At 44.1% G+C, this 24,334-nt stretch overlaps 1 protein-coding gene across 4 annotated transcripts in view; it reads left to right on the forward strand.

Moving 5' to 3' along the window:
- The first annotated feature begins 637 nt into the window (after positions 1 to 637).
- Positions 638 to 24,334, forward strand: part of PGM1 (phosphoglucomutase 1) — a 55,001-nt gene continuing 31,304 nt past the window's right edge. For 2 of the 4 annotated variants that reach the window (XR_002829536.1, XM_023754670.1), the window contains exon 1: positions 638 to 1,040. Coding sequence is in view for 2 of the 4 variants with exons in the window: in XM_023754670.1 (XP_023610438.1) it covers positions 795 to 1,040 (246 nt within the window). In the remaining 2 variants the exon portion in view is untranslated. The remainder of the gene's footprint in view (positions 1,041 to 24,334) is intronic. The other 2 variants (XR_002829537.1, XM_006089774.3) reach the window with 1 other exon arrangement.

Here is a 24,334-nt window from a genome sequence, read left to right on the forward strand (position 1 = left end):
GTTTTGGAGCCACACCCACGTGAGTTGGCCTCCTCCATGTGCTTATCTCTATGGCCTTGACAAGCCATTTGTTTTTTGAATCTCAGTTTTGTAAGCATAAAACTGACCCCCTGCACTTTAGCAAGGATTAGAAACATTATATTCAGTAAAACCTTACTTATTAGTATACCCACCCTAACCAATGGAAGTAAAGTGACATGGAGAGTAGTAAGAATAATTAGACCTTTAGAGTTATTTTTCTAACACGGACACCCTAATATTTGGAGAGAGAATGAAAGAACGAGGAGTCAAAATCTAGTTAAGGCTGCACTCTTATCCCTCAGAACAGGTTTCCAGAAAATTCTTTACTGGAAAATTATGATAATCTAGGCGAACTACAGGAAATCGTTATGCTCTGTATTTTTCTCACCTTGCCTCAAGTTCTTGCCCTATGACCTGGCCCCTACCCCAAGCTTTGCCCTCCATTTACGGGAGGAGTTGAGGATTTCATTTAAGGGTGATTTGGTTGGGGTGGGGTGGGGAGTAGGGCAAATCTGAGAGACTCCACCCATTTCTCTAGAGGCCAGGAGGTGTGCGCACCCCATTCCCCTCCCACTGAAATCTGCCGGGAGGTGGGCGGGCGGCGGAGGGAGGGCCCTGTCCCCTGTCCCTTTAAGGAGAAGGGCCGAGCGCGGCCGGAGAGCCGGCGTTGCCCCTACCCCGCCCGCGCCCTCACCCAGAACAGCTGCAGCCTCGGCCCCGGCCGCCCCCGGGTTCGCAGAGTCCGCTCGGGCTCCAGGCAGCCAGTCGCCAACATGGTGAAGATCGTGACAGTGAAGACCCAGGCGTACCCGGACCAGAAGCCGGGCACGAGCGGGCTGCGGAAGCGGGTGAAGGTGTTCCAGAGCAACGCCAACTACGCGGAGAATTTCATCCAGAGTATCATCTCCACGGTGGAGCCGGCGCAGCGGCAGGAGGCCACCCTGGTGGTGGGCGGGGACGGCAGGTTCTACGTGAAGGAGGCCATCCAGCTCATCGTCCGCATCGCCGCCGCCAACGGGGTAAGGGACGCGCCGGCCCCCGGCAGCCAGCGCCCGGGCGCGGGGCCGTGCGCTACGTGCGGCTGGTGTCGCCCGCCCGCTGGGTGCCGGCCACTTCCGTGCGCGGCCGCCCCCGTCTCCACCCCCAGCTCCTCTGCGCTCGCTCCCGCCGGCCTGGAGGCCCGGGGAGGTCGCCGCGTGCGGGGAAGTGGCCGCTTAGCCGCGGGGCTGCTCTCCCCACTCCCCGGGGGACAGGGAGGCGCGGGCGGGGGAGCAGGGCTTGACCTTGGGGAGCCCGCCTCCGCCTCCTGCCCCTCCCATCGCTCCTCCTCCCCTCCCGGGGCCTCTGACATTTACGGGACCGTTTCCTGCCCCTAAAGATACAGTTACAGAGCGGAGTGCGGTGCCTGAGCCGGGAAAGGTTAGAGGCCGCCGCCTGGCTCAGAACGCCCTCGCTTCCAGCCCCGGCTGCCTGCTATTCTGGTCTGGGACTGGCGCTCCCCGCGGGCTCCGAGCCCGACGCTGGCGGCCGGGGTGGCCCTCAGGCCCGCCCCGCGGACTGGATGGTTGGCTCATTCTCCACCCGGCAGTTTGCGTTGGGACAGAGCCTTGCGCGGCCTGGTTGCTGGGACCCAGGGTTTTCAAAGGCTAGTCTTTGCCCAGTGGCGCTTCTGGGTCTGTTCCACGGAGGGGGCTGGAGCTGAATTTTCACTGGAACAGAAACTGTATACTCAACGGCGCTCTTGTGCAAGCAGTTCAGGAAATTAATGCAACACCGTGTTCCTTCTCCGCGCCCCCCCCCCACCCCCCCTGGGACGTTAACTGGTTTAACTGGGCAGGTTCACTCGGACAGGTGAAACTTTGAGAGAGACTTTGCAGTAAACCTGATATACGGGAAAAACGCATTTACAACATAAGTAAATCAGGGCTGATTGTTCACTCGCTTGTATAAAAGGTCTTCTAAAGAGTTTTTTTAAAGACCAAATTTCCTTTCTATATTTAAAATAAGATTTGACCTTTACCAACTCTTGTGAAACTCATTCTAATATTTTAATCCATTTTAATAGTACTTTATTTATCTCATGAACATAGAGTGCCATTTTGCCAAGCACCTTGAGAAGCCCTTTAGGTGCAGTAGCTCATTTAACCTACTGCAGCCCTGTGAGGTCGATGCCACTATGGGCATCTTCAAGTTGCCAAGGAGAAAACGGGGGCTTAGGCAGGTTAAATCATTTGCAGGCTCTGTAATGGCAGCACTGAGACCGCAGCACGGAATTTGCACAGCTTCCGGGAACCAAGGGACCCTTACATCTGAAGATCTGTTTCTAGTAGTCTCCTAACCTAAACTGGACCTAACCTACATTTGCCTCCCTGGGCCAGACCTTGTCTGGATTTTTCTTCATGCTCAAGTTTTCAGACAACCTCAAATTCTCTTGAAAGAACAAACTACTACATCCTAGGATAACCCTTCATTTAGTTAAGACTAAAAAATTATGTTCTTAAAACCTTTTCACCTTTTAGCGACTGCCCTATTGCTTTCCCCCATTATGCCAATCTTTGTAAGACGTGTATGTGTTCACCATCATTGATTTCTAACCTCCCATGCACTCCCCACCCCACTACAACCTGGCTTCTGCTTTCACTATCACTCCATTAAAATTTCTCTCACCAAGGTTACTACTGACTTTCTGGTTGCTAAGTCCACTGAACATTTTTTAGGCCAAACCCGCCAGTGTGAGGATCTCAAACACTGCAGGGAGCTCACGGGGAACTCGTCAGTTAAACTGCGCTGACTCCTGGGATAATGCCAGAATAAGACAAGCCCAGTCAGTCCTCACCCACTTGGGACTTAGAGTCAAGAAGGTTTGTGTTGGAGGCCAGATGGGTTACAGACAGCAAACCAACAACTGCTACAAGGTGCAGTGAGAGCTATTATGGAGGTGAACAAGGCAGGCTATGTGGGCAGAAAAGAAGTGCATCTGATTCAGGCATAGAGGCAGGGAAGCCCTACCCCAGACTTGGAGGTGAAGAGGAGAAAAGAATAGTCGAGGCGGAATCAAATGTGAGAGAGCATAGCATGTTGAAGAGGTAGGTTGGAGGCCCCCCCACCTTCTAACTCTGTATTTTTGTTTCATACTCTATAAGAATTAACTGCACTAAAACACACCTCATGTTGTATATTTTACAAGATACTTTCACATGCATTGCTTTATTTCCTCCCTAAAGCAGAGATTTCAGGTGTCACAGGTCACAGAGTCAGGAACACAGACTAGGAACGGCCCCCTCTGTTCCTAGGACAGAGAGATGTCACAGAACAGACACCCCAGGACTGGGCTCCGAATACTGGGTTCCCCCTGGGAGTGGCCGAGGACACTGCCAGTCTGGGAGAAGTTTGAAGTAAGTGAGCATTTGGAGAGGAGAAGTGTGCCGACCTTGCTACTGGGGTTGAAGCCACTCGCTCGCTATTAGATTGAATTGAAACCAGTTAATGGAATCACATGAGGCACAAGAGGCAAAATCTACATCAAGACATGACTGGTTTTCTTCCTTTGATGACTCAAATAAACAATGAAAACTGAGCCAGTAGAATATAATTCTAGGACCAGCTGGCCTCCCTAGAGCCAATGGGGGCAAATCATCCAATGAATACTGGGAGGTCACATTTTACCCTGGGATGATGGAGTCTCAAATTAGAGTGGAAGGTGAGACTTTAGCAGAGTCAAAGTCATCCTGAAAAAAATCTTAGAAAAGTACCACATTGGAAAACAAAATATGCCGTGCAGTACTTATGTCTTTAAATCCCAGAGGCAACTAGAAATTTTTGCCATGGACCACTCTTTGGCCATGCAGATAATCATGCCCATTCTCCTTTCCACCCATAAAACACATCACACTTTCACAGGGGAGGTGCCCTAAATCCCTTGCAATGAATATATGGAGTTATAAGTGGGGCATTCACCAGCCATAATGTTCGCAGTCCACAAAGAAAACCCTTTAGCAGAACCATGACCTCCGCATCTGCCTGCAGACTGGCTCATCTTTGCCTGAGCTCCTTTCTGTATTGTGGCAAGAAGCAGCCACCTAACACTCCTCTCATGAATTCTCCCAACCATTTGCCTAGAGCAGTGATGGCGAACCTTTTGAGCTCGGCGTGTCAGCATTTTGAAAAACCCTAACTTAACTCTGGTGCCGTGTCACATATAGAAATTTTTTGATATTTGCAACCATAGTAAAACAAAGACTTATATTTTTGATATTTATTTTACATATTTAAATGCCATTTAACAAAGAAAAATCAACCAAAAAATGAGTGACACGCGTGTCATAGGTTCGCCATCACTGGCCTAGAGCTAAAGGTTTTGTTGGCTAGTGGTCTGCCTCCTAAGGTGGCAGTGGTAACGCTTTTGCCATGCTCTAAAAAAGTATGCCGATGCCACACACTTTAGATTCTGTTTTGGTACAGAATACCAAGTTTTATTATTAGTGTGAGGATCACTGGTTGCTATAACCGTTGGCTGCTAAAACCGTTTCAAAACAAGTTACTCAACCAAAACAAAAGCTCATAGTAACAGAGGTCTTTCTAGGAGACTTTGCAGGACCAATATGGTGGCTTCGATGTGTAAGGGGACCCATGTTTCTTTCCTCTTGTAGCTCAGCCTTGCATAGTGAGTTGCTTTTATCTGTAAGATCCAAGATGGCTGTGTACCCCCATAGGGTGGGTCTGGCCAATAGGGAGGGGCGATAGAGGATGAAAGGCACTCCTCTTTCAGAGACTACATAATTTCACTTGTGTCCTGTTGGTCAAAACTTAGTCTAAGGCCTCTTCTAGCAGCAAGGGAAGCTGGGAAATATCAGTGTTATTCTGGGTGCTATGTGTCAGGCTAAACATGGGGGTGTCAAGCTAAATGAAAGGGAGCATCGATGTTGAGGGACACCCGCCAGCCCTCACTGTCTTAAGTTTGGTGATATCACTTTCAAGTGATATAGTTTACAGAGATGACAGAAACTTAATTTTCTATACAGAAGTAGATTTTTTGGAAGAGACCTTGACTATTATTTATTCTAACCTCCATCTTAGAAAGCAACCAAGGCACAAATATTCCCATTGTGGAGGACTTTTAAAGTAAACTACTTTATTGAGATGTAATTCACATACCACACAATTCACGCATTTAAAGTGAACAATTCAATATTTTTAGTGTGTTTACAGATTTGTGCAACCATGATCATGATCTAATTTTAGAATATTTCTATGACCCTAAAAGAAGCCCCATGTATTAGCAGTGAATCCCTCTTGCTCCCCTATGCTTTCGGACCTAACTAAGCAACCACCACCAGTCTACCCTAGGTCTCTATAAATTCACGCGGATGGATCTTACATGTGTTCAGTTTTGGTTGCCATGCAGAAGAAGTTCATTTAGCAAGCGCAGCCCCTGGGAGCATGAGAAGCAGAGGCAGAGGGTTTGTGTCCAGAACAGAATTAGTGTCCCAGGCTCTGTCTGCACTGCCTTGTGCATGGAGACACAGAGTTGAATCTGATCCCATTCTCAAGGGATCTGAATGGGAGAAGATTGACATACACATAGAAAGGCAATCGCCACTATCTAGTATAAGAACTAATACTTAAAGGAAAAGAGATGGCTGTGGGAACTCAGGGCAGGAGCCCTTGCCCCAGCCTGAGGTGGGTCTCTGTGCCGAGGGGGTAGAGTGGCCAACGAAGGCTTTCTGCATGAGATGAGTCTGTTTTTCTCAGCAGACTCCCTGTCCAAAGCAGACAGGCTGTCAAAAAAGGAGGAGAAATTTCTCCAGGAGAATAGCTTCTTTATTTTCATGAATGTAAGCAATCAGATTTCCTTTTTTGACAAACATATTTGAACTTATATATCCACATTAGTATTGTACCCTGCCAAATCACCATTCTGGGAACCGTACACTTATCCCAGCGATGCGTCTAGTGCTCCTAGCATTTTGAAACTCCTCTCTGGGAATTATTGCGCAGCCAGTCGGTTTATGGGTCACCTAGGAAAACCAGTCACATTATTTTAGAGTCATGCCTCATTTTTCACCTAAAACGATGGAACAAGATTTGATCACCCACTTTATTCATTAGACACGGCTCCAACCAATTTTTGTCTCTTTCCAAAGTTCAAATCTATTCTCCAAGGATGACATTTGTTATGACTGAAGACTTTCAAAGAAAGTGCCACAGACTGTAAAGACATTTGCCCGAAAAAGAGTTCCAGAAATGTTAGTGCGATGTCAGCATTGTTTGAACAACTATGTTGCTTCCCACGGTGATTGTGCTGAAGGAGGTAACATTAATTTAGATGAAAATACTCTGGCATATCTTTAAAATGAGTTACTGTGTTTTATGCCGTTCAAGCACACTGCCCCGTCGAGAGGGTCTTAGAAGACAGTTCATGCTGAGAGATGTTTTGGCCTCCACTTTCCTTCTGCGGTCTACCGTGGTGGCCTGGGGACACAGTTCTCTTCCATGCTGGTGAACAGCTAAACATGCTTGGGTTGGGCGTTTAGAAATTGTGCACAATGGGGAGGTTTCCTAAAACAAAATGGCTCTGACCCAGGACCCGTTAACTCTAAGCCACAGAAACCTAGATGATAAACCCGTGCCCACCTGACTCTGAGAAATTGTCCCATGGTGGCAGAGTCCAGAAAATGGAGCTGGGATGGCATAACTGGGTGGAGATGGGAAAGATCTTTGGTTTCAGTAGGAAAACTGCCATGTTACACCACCTCCACGGAACTTTGAGAAATGCATTCTGTGGAGCAAATTGAAATCCACTTAAAAAAAGAAACAGAAGGGAAATACGTAGGAAATTCAGATGGAATTGGGAGTAAGGTTTGTGCCTGTCACGAAAGACAAACTGTCTCTTGGGTGGCGCCAAGCCCTCTGCAGTCAAATCCATGAGAAAAACACCACACCATTTAGCCAGTTCCCCGCATGTAGATTTGGTATAAAAAGACTAATAATAATATCTGCCTTGAAAGATTCATGTGAGGATGGAGTAAAATTTGTGAAGCACTTAGCACAGAGCCTGACACGGTGTTTAGTAAACAGCAGATTCTGATGCGACTAGCAATTATTATGATTATTCCAAATGCTGAGGTCATCGGAGGGCAGAGGGAGGGCCTTCTGTGTCTGCCACAATCCCACCACCTAGATGTCCTGTCCTGTCTTGGTCCACACAGTATCCCTTGAAATTGACCTGCGAGGCAGAGGTCCACAGTTGCTGTAAGTCTCAGTTACAGGCCCGTTGATGTCAGACCTTCACCTCGTTGGAGTCATGAGCTAGCAGTGGGTAGTTGAAGATGGATAGCTTATGAGGATGGGCCCAGGCTGATGGCATGTTCCAGACTGGAAGCCACAAGAAATGTCTGCAGGCATTGATGCATACCTCCTGGGCTGCATGGGTTTATTCTGTCCACAGCATTATTGAACACCTTTGAGCACTCTTTATGCTCCAGGCACTGCGTGAGATGGTTGGGGGTAAAAGATGAGTAAGACAGAGTCTTAGGATGCTCATGCTAGTAGAGGAGCATCCATAGGTGGTTACAAAGATATGGCGTGAATACTAGTGTATTAGTTTCCTCTGGCTGCTGACAAATGACTGCAAACTGAGTGACTTAAAACTACAGAAATGTATTTTCTCACAGTCATGGAGACCAGACGTCTGAAATCAAGGCGCTGGCCTCTAAAGGCTCCCAGGGGGAATGTTTCCTTGCCTCTTTCAGCTTGTGGTGACTCCAGGTGTTCTTGGCTTTGTGGCTGCCTAACTCCCGTCTCTACCTCCACCTTCACGTGGCCTTCTCTGTGCGTCTTCTCCTCTTCTGTCTTCTTTAAGGACATTTGTTATTGGGTTTAGGGCCAACTTGGGTATTCCAGGATGGTCTCCTCACAAGATCCTTAACTTAATTCCATCTGCAAAGACCCTTTTATCAAATAAGATCACACGATCAAGTTCTGAGTGGAATATATCTTTGGTAGGTGGGTGGGGGTTGGCTACCATTCAACCCACTGCAACTAAATGAGAGGAGCTATTCAGGGAATCATGGGAACACAGTGGAGAGGCACCCAGCTCCACTTTGAAGGGGAAAAGAAGAACAAGGATGTCTTCTCTTCTCAGATGAGGTGATTTTTTAGGCAAACGATAATGATAAGGAGGAATCAGAGAAAACTTGGTGAAGAGAGAAGTGAGGGTGGAGGCAAGGCCCAGCCACTAGTTTAATACATATTGTTAATACCTTTGTTATCCTACTTAAAAGTATACCAATGGTAATAATTGGCAAGAAGCTTTCAGAACTCCATGATCCATGATGCTTCTGTAGACTCTTGACATAATGCCAAATGGAAGTCATGCCACTTGGGGGCTCCCTGAATCTTACCAAATAACTTGAGTTCACAGTGAGGGGTTGGAATGGAAAGGTTCAAATCTCAGTTGTACAATTTACTGTGCAGTATCATGTATTTTTCTTAATTGATCTAAAACCCAGTTTTCTCACTTGTAAAATGGGACTAATTCTAATATCTGCCCTACTAGAGTGTTTTATGAAAATTAAATAATGGGCATGCAAAGGTTTGGGGAATTCTAAGGTGCAACCCAAAGGTGAGTTGTTGTGTTTATTTTGAAATTGCTCCAGAAAAGTCACCCCACTGGACTGATGTCAGCCTCCTGCCAAAACAAATCTCAACATGCAGTTTTTATCTGGCATCTCTCAAAGTCCAAATCTGAAGATGGCTAAAGAATAACCAAAAAGTAAAGCCATCACACTTCTTTTACATTAGAATTTCATTGCAGTATAACTTTGGTGTCAGACAGACTTGAGTTTGATTCCTTGGTGTCAGACAGACTTGAGTTTGATTCCTGGATATGCTGTTGTTTATTAGCTAATTCATCTTAGGCAAACTGCCTGAACAGTTTATGCTTTTTTTCTTTACTCACTGGTAAAATTAAAATACTATGTCATAGAGGTGTGTTTAGGAAATAATAAGACAAGTCATAATAAGCGGGCTGCTCCACTGGGGAGTGGGGATTTTGATGGGAAATACAGACCCTTTAAACTTCTCTTTGCTGATAGCCCCCCAGCCACCTTGCACCTTCTCAGTTCCACTTTTCTTCTTCTCAGCTGTGTCATGTCCTATCAAGATGCTCCACACCTGTTAGCCTGTAAGATTCCACACAGAAGTGTCTTTTTTTAGGGAGCGTTTGATGCACGGGGCCTGGGGTGGGGGTCGGGGACCTGTTCTGCATAACCTTAGGTTTTCAATAGTATGTTATCTGCCTGATACTTAGTTGTCTCATCTCAAAAGGACACCGTGACCAGCCCCCAAATAAGCAGAATTGTCCCTGAGTAGCTTAAGTGCTAGTCAGTGTCTGGTGTTTGCATCCCAGGTCTGCCCACAAGGGTCTTAGGGTAGCGGTTTTAGTAAATAGTTGCTTGAATCTACCTGCTCCAGCAGCTTCTCCAGAACAGTATTTGAAGGGGTGCTTTCCATTCATCAGCCATAACTGAGCATTTTCTCATTGCTCTCTATTGTGCTGTGCATTTGGGGCATACACCGTGCGTGCAGTCTCCTACTCTCTGTGGAACTCGTCACCCAGTGGGCGCTACAATAGTGTGACAGGTGCCTCCTGGGGTGTCATTGAGAGCCCTTGGAGAGACACATGGAGAGGTGGTCAGAGGAAGTCTCCAGGGAGATGCACTTGAGCCAAGCCCTGAAGGATAACAAAGAGGAAGCCAGGAAAAAGTGGAGACATTCTAACAGAGGGAATAGCACAGGCAAAACAAAGAGGCCATTGTGGGAAGTAAGGGCTTACTTACTTAGACTTTAAAACAGTACTGTCTGAGCTCCTGCATTGCAGGGAGGGAGGAAGTGGCTGCAGCATGATGAGTTATTACCACACGGGTCCTTAACCTCTGAGCTCGCTTTACACAGGCCAGCCTAAGACGCAGCCTTAGAATCATCTTATGACCCCCAAATGGGAAGGGAGAATCTTGGAGACTTAGCTTAGCAAATCTAAAAAGTTATTTATAAGGAGGACTGGGTCACAGTACTTGTCTGGTAATACATTAATGCTCTAGCAGTGTGCTGAGACTATCTTTTTAAAAAAATATTTATTTGGAGTAACATCGGTTAATAACATTATATGAATTTCAGGTGTACAGCTTGCCACGGGTTGAGAACTGCTGCTCTATTGTGTGCTCACCACCTCAAGTCTAGTCTCCTTCTGTCACCATATATTTGACCATCTCTACCCTCTTTGTCCTCCCCAATCCCTTCCCCTCTGGTTACCACCTTCTGTTGTCTGTATCTATGAGGTTTTTGAGGGCCAACTACTGTCTGCCACAAAACTCCAGGGAGCATGATTCTCATTGTATTCCAGATGAAGGGGCCCCCTAGCATGGTGCAATGTGGCTGGAGGCAGTTCGTGCGCCCCCTTGTGAGGCTGTGGGAATGCTTGCTTGTTTTTTCCATTTTCTACCACAAGAGGGAAACATATAACCATGAATGATTTAAAAATAAAGGAATTTTTAGGATAAACCTGATTTTACTAGGGGATTTTAATATGTACATAGTTCTTGGTTCTGTTAGCTCCAAATGAATATTCCTAAAGGATTTAAATGAAAATTGTATTGAGGATGTTCCAAAAAGAAAATAAGATATATTCCAAAAAGGAAATAAGATATATATGAATGTGAATGTTATATATATATGAATGTGAATGTTATATGAACCATATAAATTGTTGTTTCTATAGGTCAAAATTGTTGAATATTGTATATATATATATATATATAGCTAATATGCAAAGTGTCCCCTCAGGAGTTTGACCGGGAGACCAGGAGTTCGATTGCTGCGATGATGTGTGCTGACCACCAGCGGGTAGCACAGAATGAAGGAAGGCCCCGGCTGGCAGTGGGCAGCCAGGGAAGTAAGGCCCCAGCCAGTAGCCAGAAGGCCCTGATCGGCCCTGATCACTGGCCAGGCCTAGGGACCCTACCTGTGCACGAATTTTGTGCACCAGGCCTCTAGTTTCTAATAAAATAGGAGTCCTCCTCACATGTGCATTATGTGTGAAAGGGATTACTAAGCCCTAATAGGATTATATATGTGAATTATACCTCAGTTTTTTTAATATAAATTCTTTATTGTTTAAAGTATTACATAAGTCTCCTTTTCCCCCCATTGATCTCTCCCCAGCTGCTCCCATCCCCCAGCACCGTGGTCGGCAAACTGTGGCTCGCGAGCCACATGTGGCTCTTTGGCCACTTGAGTGTGGCTCTTCCTAAGCCTTACGAGTACCCTAATTAAGTTAATAACAATGTACCTACCTATATAGTTTAAGTTTAAAAAATTTGGCTCTCAAAAGAAATTTCAATCATTGTACTGTTGATATTTGGCTCTGTTGACTAATGAGTTTGCCGACCACTGCCCCAGCACATGCCCTCACCTTCTTACTGTCTGTGTTCATTGTTTATGCTTATATGCATGCATACAAGTCCTTTGGTTGATCTCTGACCTCCCTCCTCCACCCACTTTCCCTCTTAGGTTGGATGGTCTTTCGATGCTTCTATGACTCTGGCTCTATTTTTGTTCATCAGTTTATGTTGTTAATTATATTCCACAAATGAGTGAGATAATGTGATATTTATCTTTCTCTGACTGGCTTATTTCACTTAGCATAATGCTCTCCAGGTCCATCCATGCTGTTGCAAATGGTAAGAATTCCTTTTTTACAGCAGCCTAGTATTCCATTGTGCAGATGTACCACAGTTTTTTAATCCATTCATCTGCTGATGGGCACTTAGACTGTTTCCAAATCTTAGCTATGGTGAATTGTGCTGTATGAACATAGGGGTGCATATATCCTGTCTGATTGGTGTTTCTGATTTCTTGTGATATATTCCTAGAAGTGGGATTACTGGGTCAAGTGGGAGTTCCATTTTTAATTTTTTGAGGAAATATACCTCAATTTTTTTGCAAAATGCATCTCTTACCCAGCCTATGTGGCTAAGTGGTTGAGCATCGACCTATGAAACAGTAGGTCACAGTTTTATTCCTGGTCAGGGCACATGCCCGGGCTTGATCCTCAGTGTGGGTTATGCAGGAGACAGCCGATCAATGGTTCTCTCTCATTATTGATGTTTCTATCTCTATGTTTATATATATATATATGCCACATCCTAAAGAGAGTTAAAAAAGAAAATAGTACCTACTCCTTAGGTTTGTTGTTTACCAACAAATTAGCAAGATTGTTTTTAGATTTAACCACACAAATCCAGACTGACATTTGTAGAGAAGGGGAATACCTTCCATAATTTATCTCTCCTCTGTGTGCTCATAGGTCCCTTGCAAGCTCACAGGTTAGCACTTTTTACTCCATTTTTAAATGACTTGTTGGCTTACCTATCTCTCCTTTAGACCAAAAGTGTTTTGAGAACTTGAGCCTGTCATCCTCCCGAGGTGCCTGGTGCCTGGTGAGATGACTGCAGGAAGTTCATGTATGCAGTATCTGTCGAGTACATGGATGGGTACACAGATGGACAGCAGACTGACGGATGCTAAAGGATGTACATGCTCTGAGGCAGCTGTTTTGTTTTTAATTTCAAAATATGCTCCAGGAGTCTTTTTGAACCTGAGTTTCTGTGAAGCTCTAAGCCATCTGGCCCTTGTAATTCTTCTGGCCTTGTACCTTCTTTACGGTTGATTGTAATTTCTCCTTTTCTTTAAAGAACATTTCCTAACTCTGTTAAAATGCATATACCCACTCATAGGTATGAAGCACAGCTACATTTCTCAGGTTGATTCAGGACAGTAATAAAAGCTAACACTTATGTAGGGCTTATAAGGCCCTAGAACCAGCCTGTGCGAAGCTCCTGACATTTATTAACTCATCGTATCTTTACATAACACACCAATGCAATAGGTACTATTTTTATAAACTGTCTTTAAGAGATGTGTTGTTTCTAAAAAAGGAAGTGTAATTCATATATATCGTTCTATTAGCTTTAGGTGTGCAATACAATGACTCAATATTTGTATGTGCTGTGAAATGGTCTCCACAATGAGTCTATGAGTAAGTAGGTACTATTTTCAATCCCATTTTATTTTTATTTTTTTATATATTTTATTGGTGTTTTTACAGAGAGGACAAGAGAAGGGTAGAGAGTTAGAAACATCGATGAGAGAGAAACATCGATCAGCTGCCTGCTGCACACTCCCTACTGGGTATGTGCCAGCAACCAAGGTACATGTCTTGACCAGAATCGAACCTGGGACCCTTGAGTCCACAGACTGATGCTCTATCCACCGAGCCAAACTGATTAGGGATTCAATCCCATTTTAAAGATGAGAAAATTGGGGCACCCAGAGGAGAAGTGCCTTGCCCAAGGTCACCCACCTAGTAAGAGGTACTCTTGCCTGTCTCCTTGCTGTTAACGGGGGTTGCTCAGAGAAGAAGGGGGGGGGTCTCTTCTCATCCTCTTCTTCCCCGGGTGGGACAGCAGCAGGTAGAGCCTGACTCAGAGCTGGCAGATAGGAGCCAGCCCTACAGAGCCCTGCTCAACACAGTGACAGTGACAGAAATGCAGTGACCCACCAAGAGGACTATATCATCAGCCCAGAGGGGTGTCTCTTGAAAGCCAAGGGTGGGGTGTGCAGTTGGGCCTCACCAGAGCCTGAGATGGGAGGAACCCAGGCTGCTACTCTGCTTCATTTTCCTCTCTCTGCTGATGCACTTGGTAATATAAGTTGGTGTGTGTGTGTGTGTGTGTGTGTGTGTGTGTGTGTGTGTGAGAGAGAGAGAGAGAGAGAGAGAGAGAGAGAGAGAGAGAGAGAGAGAATATCTTGGTTATAAATTCATTTCTTCAAACTCCTGTGAATATTTTGAGCTTATAAATACAATATGTTTATTTATTTCTTAAGTTCTTTGTCTAACAAGCAAAATTTTAAAAGTATTCAAGTCGTTTTATGTAATCTAGCAATTATAACAGCAGATATTTGTGCAGGGCATCCTATACCAGCGTGGTTTTAGGACTTTCTGTATCTTACCTCATTCAATCATGACTGCAACAAGTGAGGTTAAGGGGAACTGTTATTCTCCATTCTTATAGATGAAGCAATAGAAGCACAGAGAGGTTCAGTAACTTGTCTGAGTTCACACAGCTAGTGACTGGCAGAGCTGGGCTTCCAAACCTGTCACTCTGGCCTTAGAGTCCATTCCCTGAAATATTACAGCAAACCATCTACATTTGCTGATTTAAACTTGTAAATAGGGTACATTCAAAGTTTTCTTGAGTGTTCCAATAATGTTTCTAATTTTGATAAAATTCTCTTACCCCCTTAAACTTAAAATTATAAGTAAACATAAGTTACTCAACTACACATTATAAATTAGATTTACAAGACTAATCTGTTAAACTAATATCTCAGATGTGCTAATGTACTTAAAGTACCAAATATACTTAGATTTTCTTCCAAACTTGTTACAAACATAATACTATAAGTTTGATTTATTTTTTCTGTATACTATGAATTTGCTTTACTTCTTCTGGTCTATACTTAATTCTAAATCTTTCTATATTTAAAAATGCCCACTTCAAACCATTCTCTCACCCAAGCAATTAGTAGTTACCTTCCCATTGAATTGGGGGTGACATTGTCAGCTGGCTGGAACCACCTGAGTCCAGAACAGCAGTGCCAATTGGGAGTCCTAAGGGGCTGTGTTCAACCACATTCCCTGATTCTCATGTCTCAAGAATCTGAAAACCCTACCCTCTTGAGAAGATTCACCTAACCTATTTTCTGCTTGAATCTATTCTGAATTCTTTTCCAGTTCTTCCCGTACATCAAGCCCAAAACTCTTAGAGATGACTAAATGATCCAGATCCTCCACATGTATCCTCATGTACTGTCCAGCCATCAGTCACAATTCTATGGAGTCTCATGACACGACTGAATCTGACTAGTACCCTGGTTCTAGATTGCTGGGAGAGAAAGTATGGCTGAGCCAGCTTTGGTTAGGTGCCCACCCCTGGAGATCATGGTCTGACATCAGAGTCCTGTAGTAGCAACATGGCCCCAAGAACCTAGTCCTGTGGGCTGGGGTGGGGGGGCCACTTTTCAGAGAAGAGAAGGAATGAGTGGAAGACAGTATGTGGAGAAGGGGTCAGAGGAAAGAGAGATGTTTGGGTAGTGTCTTCATGTTAGAGCAAAAGAAAACCCAACTGGGCTCAACTGGCCCAAGGACTCAGAGTTAAAGTCAGGGGTAGGAGGCAGCAGAGGAGCAGCTCTGGGCAGGATCACACTGACCACGCGAGGAAGGGATCCTTCAGAGCCACCACAGCTGAGGAAGGAGTCCTTTTTGCAATCCTTAGTTAGTCTGTTTCGAGTCTCTGCTACTCTAAGCTATTCAGTGCACCCCCAGAGCCACTCAACTTTCCAAAAAAATGTATGAGTTTATATTCCTCCTGCTTAAAAATGTCCATAGCTTCCGGTGCCTACAAAATGAACTTCAGTGTGGTTCATGAGACTCTCTAATCCTTACCCCAACTGTTTCTCCAGTCTCACCTCTTGAGAGCCATAGCCCTGTACACGCACCTCTGGGGCCCTGCCGACGCCACCGTGCTGTGGTGGCTCCTCTCTGGTATGATCTTCTAAGAACAAAGGTCCGTCCACCTTTTTTACTATTCCCTCCCCTGCCCAGAATGTGAAAAACATTTCTTCATATTTTACATCGTTTTGTAGTTCACAGAGGCTTCCATAGACATTCAGTGAGGTCATTTTCACAAAAACCTTGTGAGGCAGGCATTGTTATCCCACGTTAGGGGTGAAGAAACAGAGTCGGTAGGGTGAGGGGACACATTTACTGAAAATTTGCTATGTGCCAGACACAGTACTGAGTGTTTTCACGAATGTTTCCTGATTCAATTTTCAGAACAGCCTCGAGAGCTATCCCCATTTTACAGGCTCAGTTCAGTTGAGTAACATGCCCAAGATTGTACCTCTCATACATTTTAGAGTCAAAGGGTTGAGTCCTGCATGTGTCTGGCTCCTAAACCTATGGTCTTCCCATTATCCTGCAGTGCCTACCCTGGGGCTGGCATTTAGCACATGCTTGCTTATTGGAGAAATGAATGACTGTTTCCCAGCTTGTGTGTCCTGTCACTGGGCTCAACCACCCCAAGCAGCCAGGGGCAGGCACCTGCAGCCAGTCACAAGCTCAGGGCCTCTGATCTGATGATTCCGACTGCTTTTAGCCCGATTAGTAGCTTTCTTTCCAGTGCTTGTGCCCAGCTACAGGGTTAGCAGTTCTATCCTTGATGCCTACCCCTGGGGCATTTGATAAAGGAAGACTCTTGGTATGAAGAGGTGAATCTGTTTAGGCCCTGGGCTCAGCCTTCGCTGAGCGGCATGGTAGTTAGCTACTCAATAAATATTTATCGACGGAAAGAAACAAAGAAAGATAGAATGAATAAAGGCTTGGCAAGCCCACCGTGTCTGCCGTGTTCTACTTGGAAGGCATCCTTGCTGATCAGAATGGGGGCTGGAGTCTTCGAGAGGCCGGGAGCGAAGGGGTTCATAACTCTGCCATCGTGAAATTGATTGGACCCAAGACCAGTATGAAAGTTCCTTGTCTGAAGGGAGTCATCCTTAAGTCCCCCATATGGTTTAAATGTAATTTGTGTCATTGTGAAGGAGTACTGGCAATGCAGGCAGATTCATTAGGCCAAATTGGGTTTGCTATGCTCGACAGTAACATTCCCGAAGATGGAGTTCAACCTTTGCTGGAGAACTCCAGCAAATGAGCTTCTTAATAGCTGCCCCACTTAGTCCGAGCGCCTGCGGGAGCTTAATGTTTTTAATGCCTCTCCTTTTTTTACCACACTTCACAGTCCATCTAACATTGCTGCTTCTGGTAATATTTTTATATGGGGTTGAGTATTTTAGTGGCCATAAAATTATGATTCAGGCCCATTCTTAGAATAGAAGCTTTTTTAGGGCAAGGCTTATGTCTTTTTTGGTCTGGGCTTGCATATTGACAAACACCAGGACAGACATAAGTAGTTGCTGAAAACGTTGCTCTCTGTTTTGGGTACAGAACTCTTTCCTTGGAGCCTTAGATTGGGGTGCACTTAAATGGCTGGGTGTTCATCAACGTGTGCGAGAGCCACAAGAGATGGGAATCTTCCCCAGTCCATGCCTGGCTGTCCAGCTGGCTCATATGCAGGGAAGTGAAAATGTACCTGTGCCCACACAGATATTCCATCCAAGAGGGGGACCCTGGGTTTACCTAGTGACCTCTTTCCATAGACATATATGACCTCTGAATGCTCACACACTGCTCTCTGTTCCCACTTGTGTTAAATAATTATTTCAATATGAAGATGACCAACTGGGGTGGTACATTTAAAAATCTCGAAATGAAGAAGCAAACAAATAATGAACTCCAAGGTGGCATATCAAGTATTTGGAAAGTTAAGAAATGGAATAGCGCCATTATTATTAAGTTTGCAATAAGTGCTTTAGAAACATTATTTTAACCTTTGAAAATCAGAATATTTACATTTGGAAGACTTTCTGTATCAGTCAGTTTTCAGATCGTTAGAAACTGGCATGAGGCCCAAGAGTAGGCTTAATTCTAGAAACAACAGTTACAATGTGAAAAAAATATTTTAAGAAACAAGTTTTGGTGCACGTGAACACACACCAGTAAGCTGAGGTGTCCTGGTATCGATGTGGACAAGGTCTTCAAGGAAACAAAGCCAGCGTTCACCATCCTTTGAAACAAGATCGTTTGGAGCTCATGCTGCAAATGAACCCACTCTTATGTGTATATTTTTTGTGTTGAATATATCTATTTTGAATTTGTATACTTACGCCTTGATTCTTCAGAATTTCTCGTTTTATGGAATCAATTAACCACAAGCTATAAATGAAATAAATAAATGTGTGGAGGAAAAACCCAACAAAACGTGATTCTTTGAGCTCTAACTTGGGCAAGAGCGTCATGGGGATGGTGGCAGACCACCAGCAGAGAGCGTGCTGGAGTGTGTGGGCGGTGGGGCACCCTTATGACCCAGTATCCCTGGACCTACCCTGGGATTTCAAGACCTCATTCAGAAAACTACCAATTATGTGGTTGGTTGTTCTGTTTTTCCCAATGAAAAGATTATTGGGTTGATATTTCATGAATCTGCATCTATTATTAAATATGTCAAGATGCATATGCTGGCTTAATTTGCAAACCTATCTAAAACCAGAGGAAACTGGGCACCGAACTTAAAAAATATGAATTTAAAAAAAGGCATTGTAGTAAGTTGAAAAACAGTGGGTGTGTAAACTGTTAATAGAGCAAGCTTACTTTGTAAATTAACTCCTAAAGAATTTTAGTTTTAAAAACTATAATGAGCAAAAATAAGCTATAAAAAGTCATTGTCTTTTGGCCAACTGGTCTTCAACTGGATAGCTGTGTCTTGTGAATTGTTTAAATGTTATGTCTCCAGGTCTCCCCTGCACATGGACCAGCCCCATGTGTCATTGGAAGGAAAACAGGCTCCCTTGCCGGTAGCTGCTTTCTGCTCATGGGCTGTTGGTTTTGCTGGTCCTGCTCAGAGCAGACCCGGACACGGGCATTCATGCCTCAGAGAGAGCAGCCTGCTGCTCTCAGCAGTAGCTCGCTTTCAGACCCTACTGAAAATCTGGAAAATACTCAGATTTTGTTTGTCAACAGATTATTCACTTTTTTCTTGAAAACTTTGACTCCTCAGTGCATGTCAAATTCTCCAGACATGTGGTGTAACTAGTCCTGGTTTACTTTTTAAGCATCCTTAACAAGTCCGCCAAAACCTTGACGGGGGAGCTTAATTCACAACTTCTGCTGAACCAGATAAAGAACACACATGCATGCATTTAAGTAGATTATTAATACACTCTCAGGGATCAGATGGGGTGGGATATCAAATTTATTCAGGCAGTATGTTTCGAAACATTTTAGGTTCTTCAAATGCAAAGGACTTAAACTGTTTCACTAAAAATGTTTTCTTAAAAGTCAAGACTATTTGAAACTGAGAAAATTAAAACACAAAATTTAATCTTACATTTATAGTATTTTTCTAAATAATAACTTGGTCAAACCTCGTACACTCAAAACACATACTTTCCCCCCTTCTCCTCTGCTTACATTTTCAAGGGTTTGGTGCATCTTCGTTCCCACTTTTCAAGGAACCGACCAAGCTGTCAGCCATTCACGGCATATTTGTAGGTGTCTATTCTTCTAGAACTGAATACTATTTTGTTAAATCCTTTGTGGTCAGTGAATAAATGTGTTCTGTTAAATGATTTCCCCCCCTTTTAACTGGAATTGCATGTGGGAAGTAAAAAAAATCACTTGGGTATCAAAGTGACAGTGATGTAAAAAGTCCAGAGGTCACTGATTCCTCACTTCCATTTTAAGATTGACCTTTAACTTGCTAGATGGCGTGGGACAACTTTAGCTTCAGATGGCCTTCTTGGTGATGACTGCCCAGAGACGCTCTGGTTTAAGGGTTGTCAGGAGCAGCGGGAGCCACACCAGGGTGTCTTATTCACAACCTGCTTCCTGGGCCTGCACTGGCTGTCTTTGCCTGGGCTGGGAGAGTGGAGTCTGGCAGCCATCTGGTGTTTGTAACTGAAGTCTGCTGCACGCAGCACCCTGCGGAGCTATCTCCACCCTAACGGGATATGAGGCAAAAATAATTGAAGGGTATTTGGCTTGGTTGTGTGGGCAGAAGTGTCCTCATCAAAACAACTTTGAAGATTGCTTTGTGTGTGGATGTGGGTGGGTGGTGGCCCTGAACTCGTTCACAAGGGGCGACCACAACAAGGAATCGAGCCCGCTTCCTCCCCGAAGCCATTGTCCAGACAGGACGGCTATTTTAGTTCCTCAGAGGACACTGTTGCAGCTTCAGTTTGTACGGGACTGCTTGGGGAACTCTTCACTGCTTTCTGGATACCCTCGCTGAGCCAAGTGGTGGAAATGAAAGATGAGTGATTTTGATGACTGGATTTTTTGGAAATACAGGAAAATGGAAGAAGGTCCTCTCCCTCTGTTGACTTTTGCTACAACTCCCTACCATGACCAGAAACCTGGAACTAGTGGATTACGGAAGAAAACCTATTGTTTCGAGGCCAAGCCAGGCTACCTGGAAAATTTTATCCAGAGTATATTCTTTTCTGTAGACCTAAAAGATCGCCAGGGATCCTCACTGGTGGTTGGTGGAGATGGGCGGTATTTTAATAAATCGGCAGTAGAAACAATAGTGCAGATGGCGGCCGCCAATGGGGTTGGTATACCGTGTGTTGTTGCGTGTCTGGCTGTCCACATAACCTCTGAATTGTGCAGAAATATACAAAAGTACAAGGACTTGTTTGGGGTATGCACCTCAGTGCTACTAACATCCAGTTAAGTTTCACTGTGACTTCAGAGATAGACTACTGTGAAAATACTGCTGAAATTACATGCCACATTGCGATACAGGGACGTAAGTTCAACTTTTTGTGCGCTGTGCTCTGTACCTATTGCTTGGACAAGTACCTGTTGCTTATTAGACATTTAAAGCGCACCCCCAGCCGCAAGCTCTCCTATGTACATTCTCACTGGTTTTGAGGGCACTCTGTCCTTTCTCAGAAGGCTCTAATGAGCAGTGGAGAGAGGAGGATTTTGTTTTCTTTCAATGGCTTCCTTGTTGAAGTTCAGTCACTTGTCAAACAGGAAAACAAAAGCCAGGGCATGCTGTTATTGATGAGTCCTGGTAGTCATGCGAATTATGAGGAGGGGATTGGAAAATGTTAGGTGTGAGCCTTCCCAGAGGACCTGTTACAGGGGAACCTGCTTATAATGACCTTGGACACAAAGAAGCCCTGTGTGCGGTGAATTTGTGCAGCAGAGTAGAGATAACTCCTGTGAGACTATACTATAAGGAGGCTCTGCTAACGCTTTGCATTGGGAGAAACCTTGTTGGCCGAATTAACCAAATCAGAAGGAATCTTGTGCCAGAAAGCACTGATCTTGATAATCTAACAGTTTGCACAGTCCCACTGATTTTTAGGAAGGTGGGCAGCAGCACATCGCTGTCTTTGCTCTGCAAATCCCTCTGTGAGACCAAAAATATATATTTCTAGTGTTTTAGATTATGCTTAGCAATAATTTGGAGAACAAAGTCTTTTAGTACCTGTAAATTTAAAAAATCTTTTCTACTTCCTCTCTAGAAGCGATTCTGTTACTGGGATCATAATTTAGCATTGCCATCAAATGTGTTGGGCATTCATTTTCTGTCTATTTTAATCATATGCCAAGCAGGTGTGATTGCAAAAGCCAAATTAAACAACAACAAAAACACTACCGAATTAAAATGTTAAATGTTTGTAAATCCTATTGCTTATAATGCAAAGTTTCCTTTCTACCTAGTTCAGAATCTGAATGCCTTTCATGTAAAAATTGCTGATAAAGCACTCACATATGAAATTATTATGACACATACCCATTTTTAAGATAAAATGTGACATGCTATAAATTTCACCTTTGAGGAGAGCTGCAAAGGGAATGGTATTAAGATGCTTTTAATCTTTTGAGAGAGAATGAATGGAACATTATTTCCCCGCATATATCTGGGCTGTTGAGTGCATCTGGTACACTGTCCCCTTTGCTGTGATGTATTTGGCTTCATTTCATTTTTGTGTGGAGCTGAAGGATGTGGAAGAGGTGGTAGGAATGTGTAATTCAGGCAGACTCTATAGACTTTCTCAGTTTTACAATCTGAAGGTTTGCTCAATTATACATTTAAGTGCTAATCATTGACTAAATATGGTAACTGCCTATGGTGTGGCAGCCAGCGCAAGCAATATTTTCATGCCTTTGCAAGGGCATTCTTTATTCAAAATAGCGTTGCCTTTAGAGCAGTCCTGTTACCAAAATGGATTACTTAACACATTTAGTGGACCAATACAGCACTGTAATCTGGTAAAGCCTCTAAAATCCTATATAGTTTGATTTCTTCTTTGTCTAACATATCCTAAATTCTGACTATTTTAGCATCCCTTTGATTGTGGGAGGAAATCTAAAGGAAAGATAATCTTCTACCACAGAGTTCAGTAGAAGTCAATGTTCCTTCCTTGCCTTTGTCAATACGTACCCACTCCATTCATGAGCCAGTTCTTGGGAGGACTTTTCAGCCTAGTGAGCTAAATGGAGATCATCTTTTTTTCTTCTTCTTCTCTTTAGTACACTTTTATCTGGTGCATTTAAGGATTATGGAATATAATTTGCCTTTGTTAGTTTCCCTTTGTCTTTGTTTGCATAAAGCTGTATGCAGTTATAGGGAATTGTAATGTACAAAATAAAATATTGGTGGTGCCGCATTTCTAATCCTGATATCTCATATGGTCCCCAGAGCTTTGAACTTAGAGGTACATTTAGAAATGAGACTTGAAACCGTGCATATGACTAGCAGGGCGAAGAAAATGGATCTTGTCTTTTGTGAAACATAAGAAGACACCAGGCCCTATTTTCAATTAAAAGGAAAATGTAAGTTTTCTCCCTGTCATGTCTGACTATAAAATATTGGGGAACAGTGAGGTACCCAGTGGGTGGTGTGACAGAGAGAGGCAGACGGGAGTAGCAGGAGAAGAGAAGGGCAGGGAACGCTGGTGGAAGAGGGACTCTCTGTGCCAGTCTGAGGGGGTTCCCTCTGAGTCAGTAGACACTGGGGCATCAGAGCAAGATGCATCCTTTCTTCTTTTTATTTTTTTATGGCAAATCATACATAACAAAATTTTGCATTTTAACCATTTTTAAGTGCATGCTTCAGTGGTATTGATTACATTCAGTGTTCTGTCACCATCATCATTATCCCTTTCCAGCACTCTTATCATTCCATCCAAAACTCTATACCCACTAAACAATCACCCCCCCTCCCTATTCTCCCTTCCCCCCAGCCCCTGGTGACCTCTGTTCTACTTTCTGCCTATGAATTTGACCACTTTAGGTACCTCATATAAGTGGAATCAGACAATATCTGTTCTTGTGTGTCTGGTTTATTTTATGTTTTCAAGGTTCATCCCTGTTGTAGCATGTATCAGAGTTTCATTCCTTTGTAAGGCTGAGTATTATTCCATTGTATGTATATACTGCATATTGTTTATCCATTAATCTGTTGATGGATATTTGGGTTGTTCCCACCTTTGGCTGTTGTGTGTAATGCTGCTATGAACATGTGTGTGTAAGTTATTTGTTTGAGTCTCTGCTTTCTTTTGTGTGGATATCTCAAAGTGTAATTTCTGGATCAAATGGTACAGGGAAGCTTTTTGAGTTGAGGAGGGACACAGGACTATAGAAAGGTGAACTAGGTGGGCCCGAGGAGGTAGGCGCAATTCGGCCAGGGGAGAGCAGCAGAGGTCCAGGTGGGAGAGAAGCAGGGGAGATTAGAGTCAGGGGCTGTTACAGTTCTTCAGACTTCCTTAACGGAAGGACAGTAACAGAGTGATATTTTCCCAACATCAAGTTTACAGTTAATATTCCTGAGGGTGATGCATGGGAAAGAGTCTGCTTTGGAAGGGGATGTTTTGGCCAGCTGTGCCTCTTCTTGGACCCAGGAGAAAGAAGCTACTAAGGGCTTCCCTGCTTCTCTCTCTCACCTTTCCTTTTTACTATTACCCCCTGGTTTAGTCTCTCAGTCTTGGGCCATGACTGACTGTAGACATCATCATAAGGGATGGTAGAATTAAGGGGTGATTTGGGTGGCATAGATTCATATTCATTTATCAGTCTCCCCTTCCACACCAAATACATACAAAATCTAAGTAAAAGTCAGTATGCTTCAGGTGCAAATACAATTTCCAGATAATTCCACCAGCCACTCTGGCTGATTAAGTTGCCATTTCTAAGCCTTGCCTATTGAAATCATGGAACTCCTCAACCATAGTCTTTTATTCTCTTCAGAACCACACCTGGAAACTGCTGGACGTGTGAGATGTTTCCATTCCCACTGTATTGAGTCAGGAAGTTTCAATGCTTTTGCCAGCTATTGCCACTGGATGCCATGTGACCTTGTCATGTCATCTATCTCAATGTCTACCATAGCACCTTTCCCTAATTGCTTGTTGTTCTTCTGTTAGGTGGATGTAAGAATGAGCAAATGGGCAGGATTGTGACAACTTTGACCTCAGCTGCTTCATCCACACAATGGGAGGAGCTCTTGTGAGAATGAATGGGAAGTGCCATGGGCTGTAGAAAGCTCTCAGAAGCTCAGGATAATCA

This window comes from Myotis lucifugus, unplaced genomic scaffold, assembly GCF_000147115.1.
Source record: "Myotis lucifugus unplaced genomic scaffold, Myoluc2.0 scaffold_63, whole genome shotgun sequence".
Classification (NCBI taxonomy): Eukaryota; Metazoa; Chordata; class Mammalia; order Chiroptera; family Vespertilionidae; genus Myotis; species Myotis lucifugus.